The 8852-nt window shown below is 40.9% G+C and overlaps 2 protein-coding genes across 2 annotated transcripts in view; one reads left to right on the top strand and one right to left on the bottom strand.

Moving 5' to 3' along the window:
• The window catches only part of vsig8a (V-set and immunoglobulin domain containing 8a), a 112687-nt gene that overhangs the window by 46928 nt on the left and 56907 nt on the right, over positions 1-8852 (bottom strand). The gene's annotated exons all lie outside the window — the stretch shown is intronic.
• si:ch211-127i16.2 (probable flavin-containing monoamine oxidase A) overlaps positions 1-8852 on the top strand; it is a 69244-nt gene that overhangs the window by 10226 nt on the left and 50166 nt on the right. The window contains exons 5-7 of the mRNA XM_049603509.1: positions 816-973; positions 2083-2172; positions 7653-7737. Coding sequence (XP_049459466.1) covers positions 816-973; positions 2083-2172; positions 7653-7737 — 333 coding nt within the window. The remainder of the gene's footprint in view (positions 1-815; positions 974-2082; positions 2173-7652; positions 7738-8852) is intronic.

The following is an 8852-nucleotide window of genomic DNA, read 5'->3' as shown; positions in this document are numbered from 1 at the left end:
TCCACAGGATCATGGGAAGCGCGTTGTGTTCGGACCCAGGCCCTGGAGGCAGCTATGACTCAACACTGAGAAGAATATCCATGCCTTTACGATGTGTCGTCTCCAAGTTAAAAAACGTAGTTTGGTGACGTCATCGCGTTATCTGGGGCTTTGAGAAATCTTGTGGTGTGCACACACAGGTCGTAACGCAGTTGGTGAGACTCCCTTTGACAGAAACACACGTCGCCAGGTATGAACACTCAAAAGATTACGATAGTCTCCGCGACGCAAAATCAAGGTGAAAATCATGTAATGTGAACTAGGCTTAAGGCTAACTGGAATATCATTAATTTCTCTGGACTTTGGTCATAAACTAAAGTATAAATGATCACAGATACAAAGTAATTAGCATCTGGAAATATTTAAAGTCTATACCAAATTTCATGACAGCCCATCCAATATTCGTTGAGATATTTCAGTGTGGTTCAAAGTGATTTGCTGTCAGTACAAAAAATGTCTAAGTATAGATTGTTACTCATGCTTAGATTTTTATGCCAAACCAAATACATCACAGCACCCAATTTATTTACCTGCAGACTAAAAAGGCATTTAAACTTGACAAGATAGTTTTAAAACGTATCCTCATCCTCTCAGTTGTCTCTTTGTTAACAATACCCTGTCTGAAGTTTAGGAAATGGTCAATGGTAAAGTGGTAGATCTTCATGCAGTAGTTCACTATATGGTATGCAGCTTTGCAGAATACTGTCATTGCATGGGGATACATAACTACTGCATGTGTGAGAGCTCAGTATATATTCATCACTCCTTTCTGCCAGAACTCAAAGAGGAGATGGGACTGTGTAGCAGGTCTGTCCTTGGCATGGAGCCATCCCAGATGTCCTTTCTATTTTTCCTCATGTATGCTGCAGCAGCTGGAGGGCTACTGCCACTGCTGGAGAGCACTCCAGGGTCTGCTCAAGAGCTCAAGATAAAGGTACGCAGCTCATATCCTTCCCCTGACTGCATATTGTTGACTTGAGTGCTTTTTCAAAACTGGAGACTGCATTGGATTTCTTCTTTACACTAATAAGACTTAGCAACCAGCCCTTCAACACAGTCTGCACATCTCGTTCAAGTCCTGTCCCAACAAACATATTGCCTTTCTTTGTCCTCCACACGTCATCGATTGGCACAGTTTAAACACTTGGAGCTGTGGTCTCGTATTGGATTTTCCTATTTTCTATGAGTTCCCTCAGCATGAAAGTTATGGTTCCATACCGGCCTATTTTTGAGCTATTGCTTCTGAACATTCTTTCTCCTCAGAGTGGTGGACTGCAAAAAGGGCTGAAGGCCAAGAAAAGAAAAATAGAAAATGGCAACAAAGCTTTTCTAGTTCCAGACTTGTATTATGTGCATTAGCACATTTTCTCCACTTTTTTTTTTTTTTCATCTGCAGCAATTTTCTTACCGTGGCATTTCACCTGTATTACTTGAACACTGTGAGCATTACAACACCGCAGATGCAGTAAAAGCAGCATCAAATATGTGGAATCTTATCAGGTGTAGATAATAAGGACTAAAGGCTAACAGAGGTACAACTCATCTCTGCAATATGTTATCTTGTTTTGTTCTTTAAGGAGATTTTGAATATATTTGTATCTGAAATTTTAGATTAAAGTCAGTACTCCTTTAGTTTTATTTTGTCTTGTTTTTATGATTTTTATAAATGGGTTCTTATGATTTAGAAAAAGCCACACCGCAAACAAGTTTCAGCAACTGGATTAAAGCAGCTCCCACAATTTCCTGGTTATTCCAAGAATAGCTCGGACACTGTTTCCAGAAGAACACATTGCTGATGATTTTTTTTTTAATGTTAATTTGTAATGTATTTATTTTTATTCATTGCACTGAGGTGTCAGCAGGCGTCTTGGAGGCAGATATATAAAAATATTGGCTTATATAATTGAAATATCTGGATGGCTGGTTGGACACCACCAGGAGGTTTTGGGTTTAGTGATTTGGGTGAAGAAACCCTTTGACTCCAAGCACTGTGCCCATCCAGGGTATCAATAGATTGTAAATGTAGTATCTGTCTCTCCACAGGGAGGCACCCAACAGCTTTCACAGTGTCTGGCAGAACGTGTTGGGTGGAAGAATGTCCGGCTGGGTTCTGCTGTGACGGCCATATGGCAGGTAGAGTACAGTAACAGCTCACTCAGGGATTGATGAGGCGCGACACAGAGATAACAGCTTCCTCAGTGGGGAAACAGGCCGTCTCCTGTGAAGGCACTGTCTGTTCCGCCTGACTGTCTTCCTTATCCACAGCTGAGAGACCAAGAGGGCTCTATGAACCCTTAAGTGTAGGGCTTTACCCAAATATACCGTTAAATTCTACTGTTTATGTATTCATTGATTGTTAGCGGATAGAAAACTGAATTGTGATTACAGTATGAAAAAATCTAAAATATGATTAGTGGATTGGTATTTAGAAAACTAAATTAAATACCAAAGTCTCTCAGTTTGGAGAATGTTATTAAACTCTGCATTTGCTAAGAAGTTCCAAAGTAGAGCTGAACTGTTTTAGTAGATCAACAACAATTTTAATCATCACTTTGTCATTTATGTCATTCATCAAGCAAAAACTCCAATAATTAACTGGTCATAGCCTCTAAAAAGTGTGTATTTGGTGCTTTTCTGGTTTACGTCACAGTAAATTGAACATATTTAGGTTCTGGACATTTGGCGGGATAAAATAATTAAACTTAAGATTGTAAGGAAAATATTTTCTGTCCCTTAATCGATTTATCAATTTGTCAGTCAACAGAAAATGAATCTTTGACTAGCTTAACAACTGATCAATTAACTGTTAAAACAATTTTGGGAGCGAAAGTGCCACAAAAATTTGAAATTTGAATCTATCTATCTATCTATCAATCAAAAATCACAGGTTCTTGCCCTTCAAATGTGATTGGTGATTTTCTTAGTTTTGTCAGTGAAGATTCTCAGTCATCCAGGTCATGGTAATCGTAAGTGCTAATATTGTAGGCAACTGGACTTGCTTGCATTGCTTGAAGATGTTTCGCCTCTCATCCAAGGAGCTTTTTCAGTTCTAAATGACAGAACTGTTGTATGTAATTGTCCACACCAAGGACAAAACACCCAGACATAAGCAGAGTAATGTAGTATATGCAGTTCAGTGCAACCAGGAATGCACAGATTTATACAGTGGGAAGACAAAACAATGACTCCACAAGCGCGTGGCACAGCACAGGAGAGCCAGCACCTCGGGTCAAGACTCGGCTGTCCACTTACATCTACAGGAGAAGGGACACTCCTTTGAGAACAGCAATGTGCACATCTTGGCCAGGGAGGAAAGATGGTTTGAAAGAGGAGTAAAAGAAGCCATCTACGTCAAGCTGGATCGACTATCGTTAAACAGAGGGGGTGGCTTATGACACTACTTATCCCTCACCTACAATAGTCTTGGGATCCCTCCCCAGACAACTTCACACCCATTCACCCCTGGTCCCACATGACCCTAACGACTCACATGGTGGCTAGGTGGGTCAACGACTCACATTGTGACCTTGACAACTCTGAAACTAAGAGCTCAAGTGACCCCTACGACTCTGCAAGGGTTCCACTCACACAGGGTTTATAGCCTGCAACTTCGTACCAGACATTTAAAATTGAAGAAGCTTCTTGGATGAGAGGCGAAACGTCTTCAGGAAATGCAAGCAAGTCCAGTTGCCTACGATATTAGCACTTACGGTTTTCTTAGTTTTGAATACAGTTGAAGGAGATAAAAGGACAGTATAGTTTAAGGGACTGTATTTTTCCTGGTACCTGCATTGCTATCAATCAGTCTAGTTTGTTTTGGTGTGAGATGCCGAGTGTTGGAGATATTGACCGTAGAGTTGTCTACCTTCTCTTGAATACAATGGAACTACATGGCACTCAGCTTGTGGTGCTCAAAGCGCCAACTCATCATGATCCAGTTATTCAAGATAATCCACAGACCTTGTTGTGAACAGTTTCATGTTGGAAGAGGTTTCTTTCAAACAAGCTTCACCCATGAGTCAAATCACCACACAGGAGGAAGCGTGCATCTAATGCTAGCTCACCTAGCACAGCTGAGCTAGCTAATATTATAGCTCAGCTGAGGAGGACGGCATTAATGTTTACATCTGGGGCTGTCACAAGCAAGAGCCTCTCATTCATGAGTAGATGCACACTTCCTTCTGTGCAGTGATACCGTTGGTGGGTGCAGTTAACAGGAAAATTGTTCCTACATGAAACTTACATCAAGGTCTGTGGATTATCCTGAGTAACTTGGTCATAATTTCTGTTTTTAAAAAAGTTTTTTTTTTAGCTTTGGACACCACAGCCCGAGTGCCATCTCTACATAGTTACATTATATTCAAAAGAAGGCAGACAAAACAAGCTATTTCAAGAGGGTACATTGTGTTCTGGGAAATTGTGATATGGATTTTTCACATGTATGCTTGTTTTATAGAGCAAAATATTAAACAATTTACCTAGAAATTAACCAGTGATGAAAATAACTGTTAGTTGCAGCCCAATGCACTAAATAATTTAATTGATTAATCAACATCATGGAAAAATAATAACATTATTTATGCTAAAAATAATAATTAATTGCAGTCCTACTCCCAAGTACACTAATTAAAAAAGGATAAAAAAAGAAAAGTATCATGTACAGAAAGCTATCACCTATCCCAGCATTGGGTGAAAGGAAGGACACACCCTTGACATTTTGCCAGTCTATCACACGCCTAACACCTATTGACAGACAAACACACACACACATCACATTCACAGCTACAGGCAATTTAGAGTTTCCAGTTCAGAGCATCCAGAGGAAACCCACAGAGGCTCGGGAAGCACATGCAAACTTCACACAGCCGTCCCGGTAGGCTTCACACCCAGGACCTCCTTGCTGCGAGGCAACAGTGCCATGCACATACAAATCACAACATATAAAATCAGCATCTTGGCCTCCTTGAGACTTTGAGGAAAGCTTGTCAAAATTCGATGAGCTAGGAGACCTTTCAATTTGAAGGGTTGTTATAGTGACACTGGATGATGAACTCCTGATTACAGAGAGGCTTCACTGTTTTAATCTTTGTGAATAAAAGTATTTTTTAAAATAATCCTAAGGTTACAAGGGAGCCAGTCAAGAGAGCTAAAAATACAATACATTTACTGCCTAATTTTCAGCATCCAAAAATATCTAGCTGTTTTTCCCGTCTCAGAGGATAAGAGCTTTCTATGTTGTACAGTGACGTTCTGTGGTGGGCGAGTTTTAATTATCACCAGAGGCTTAAGTTTAGTGCATGTGAGACCAAGAGAGCTTGCATACAGAAGCTCCGCAGCTTTTAAGAAACCATACAGTAGAACATCTTACCATCACAATGTCATTTAACCACCTTTTAGAGTTTATTTTACCGCATAATTTGCATAAATTACAACAATATTTCCTTGTCTAAGCTTAGCATCCGTGAAAATACAAAACACAATCTATAGTAATGAAATTCATCAGTTTCATTTATAAAACTCAGCCTCTTGAATAAATTTCTGCTCTGAAAATTATTTTCCTTCACTGTTAAATACATAATTAATTAAAAAGTAGCGCGTCTAGATACATTTACTCAACATTTACAACACCTTCGTTGTAAATCAGTTTTCTCACAGGCTCAAGGTTCATGTATAGACATACAGTGGTGGAAAAAAGTTTTCGGACACCCCATGCATTTGTGAAATATTGCATTAAGAATCACTCTTAGGTCTTCAAGTGCAATTTCTTTTAGTACAGTCACAGCCAAAATACTAAATAAATCCTAAAAAAGCCATTAAAAACTTAAAATTGATTGGTTCCATAAAAATACATAAGAAATTTTGAGTATTGGGTCATTTTGGTACCAGTGATGAAGGTCGTTCTTTTTATTAAAAGACACAATTTTTGTTGCCAAGCTTCGTGTCTACATAAAGCCAGCACATTTGAAAGTTCTTCAGACACAAAAATGGCTAAAACAAGGAACCTAACGCAGGAAACATGCCTGAAGATAAAGATTCTCAGCCAAGAAGGGAACAGCTGCCGCCAGATAGCCAGGAAGTGCAGATGCAGTCCTTCAGCAGTTGGATACACTCTGCAGAAATACAGACGAACCAACAGCTTGGAAGACAAACCAAGATCTGAAACCAAGGGTTTCTTCAGCAAGAAATGACCGCATCCTGATCCGCATGTGCAGGCAAAACCGCCGAATGACATCACAGGAGCTTCAGCAGCAGTGGTCAAACCAAACTGGTGTCCAGTGTTCCACCCGCACTGTACGTGGCCGACTTTTAGATCATGGCTTAAGGTCCTACAGGGCTATCAAGAAGCCCCTGATCAATGAGAGACAGAGGTTAGCCCGGCGTCGTTGGGCCCAGGCACACAAGAACTGGACAGCCAGGAACTGGAAGAAGATTTTGTGGTCAGATGAGTCCAGTTTCCAGCTTTATCTTCCTCCTACTAATGTGAGGGTACGCAAAAGGCCAGGCGAAGCATTATCTCCAGCATGTACAGTACCTACTGTCAAGCATGGTGGAGGCAGTATCATGGTTTGGGGATGCATGAGTACTGCTGGTGTTGGTCATCTCACTGTCTGTGATGGCACACTGAACTCTACCAAGTATTGTACCATTCTCGAAACCCACATGCTCCCTTCTGCGCGTGCACTGTTCCGTCGAGGTGAAAACTGGATGTTTCAACAAGATACTGCCCCTTGCCACACATCCAAGGCCAGTAGAACTTGGCTGCAGGAGCACAGTATCCAGGTCTTAGAGTGGCCAGCTCAATCCCCGGACATGAGCCCCATTGAAAATCTGTGGTGGATTATCAAAAGGTCTGTTTCAAATCAGAATTTAGAAGAATTTAGAAGAATTAAAAGCAGTAATTCAAGAAGAACGGGACAAGATTACCCCTCAACAGTGTGAAAGGCTCGTGGGGAACATGCCAGCCAGGATTAGAGCTCTACTACGTGCCAATGGCAGGACTACTAAATATTAATTTGATGATGTGATGGTTTATTTATTTTTTGTTCAGTTTTGAACACATTCTCTGTTATTTGTTGACTTTGACACCGACAATGTTGAGAACTGACATATTGAAACTGTCAAGAATTTAGTTTTGTTAGTTTTTCTTGTAAACAATAAACAAAAAAATATTATTTGTATTTGTTTGTATCTGTCTAATGCAGCCACACCTTTTGAAACACAAAAAAGATTTTTCCACAAATATTTCGTGATAATATTTGAGATTGTGTAAAATTTTAAGGGCGTCCGAAAACTTTTTTCCACCACTGTATAAAATGGTTGCACTGACAGAAAAAGAAATAGACTTTCAAATATGCACAGTTAGATACTCCTACGCAGTTAAATACTTATGAAAATATAATGTCAGCTACTGGAGAGAAGAAATGTAAAGTAATTAAATCCAACTGAATACAGATTGTGCAACCATATTTGGGAGGAAAAAAAGTGTGTCCATAATCAGTCAGGAAATCACACTTATAAATAGCCTCAACACACCACAGATGATGTGATGTACTAACAATCTGTGCAACTTGCTTATTAAATAAAGCTGTATATCTGTTTATATGTTTCAACAGGATGCTGAGTGGGCCAGGGTGACGACCATCGCCAACACCTTCTTGTGCAGAGCTGTGATCGTCACCTGCCCCCCTCATTTGGCAGGTCAGTGTGCGTCTCCCACCTCTGTCGACTCGCTAAATGAAATTCTCACTGATGCAGAAGGCAAATATCCTCCTCTCCCACTACGTCAGTCAAATGTGGCAAACTGTGCATCCATGCAGATAAATCTTTGATTTTCGTAAATCTTTTTTGGCTCTGGGGTGTGGCAGTCACTTTGGTTGAAGTAAATTCAGTCTGAGGTCGGGCCATGGGCTGAGGAATTGCCTGGGCTGGATTTTGAACCAGAGCAAGAGTTTGGGCCAAAACTTTAACTAGGGGCTAATGGGACATTCGTTACGGTCGGCGGTGGGAAGCTGGAAGTGACAAACACGTCATTACCGACTTCTTTGCAATAGAGCAACCAAGGAGGGAAACATACGGACCCCTGCAGTAAATTGTTGCTGTTGACAAGAAGCGTAAAGTTTTAATTGACCCGACTAACGTAGCATTTAATAACATGCCATGTTGAAAATCAAACTTCAGAGTCTTTTGTCATTAATTAACAGCACACATTACTGCAAATACAATGTGTTCAGTTCGACTGTGTGGCAAGCCATGTGCACTGACATCATGTTGTGCCAGCGAGTTTGAGAAAACATGCAACCCCTGAGGAAAATCCACTTTTTCCTGGTCAGAAAAAAAAGAAATCCTGCATCCCAACTTACTATCAACTGCAGGGCTTATAGTGGTGACTTGGAGTTGATTTAATTTTCGCAGTCTGGCTGCTGCTTGTCACGTGTGGGACACATACTAAGACTGGAGCCGGGGCTAGTTTTTGCCAGGTTTGGAAGGGGCCGAAGCTGAAGCTGAAGCTGGGGCTTACACTGGGTCTGTGCCTGTTTGTACTAAGCTGGCAACAGATCTGTCACTCAAAGCCTCATACTCAGAGCCATGGACCATGGCCAGGATCCTTAATGAGACAGGTTTGGGAGCAGTGTTGAATTATGCAGCATGGATTGCTCTGGCTCGGATGCCACGGTGCCATGCTTTGGCCTTAAATCAGTGTGGGGAGATTGACAGGGACTTTCAAAAGCCAAAGTCAGGCCAGTGATTGAGACGTCACCTCTCCCAAAAGGAGTCAGGGATAAATTAAAGGGAAGATTGCTGCTTGAAGTCAT

The sequence above is a fragment of the Epinephelus fuscoguttatus genome, linkage group LG18 (assembly GCF_011397635.1).
Source record: "Epinephelus fuscoguttatus linkage group LG18, E.fuscoguttatus.final_Chr_v1".
NCBI classification, from domain to species: Eukaryota; Metazoa; Chordata; class Actinopteri; order Perciformes; family Serranidae; genus Epinephelus; species Epinephelus fuscoguttatus.
Note: the sequence above shows the minus strand (reverse complement) of the source record. Positions and strands in the feature narration are given on the sequence as shown.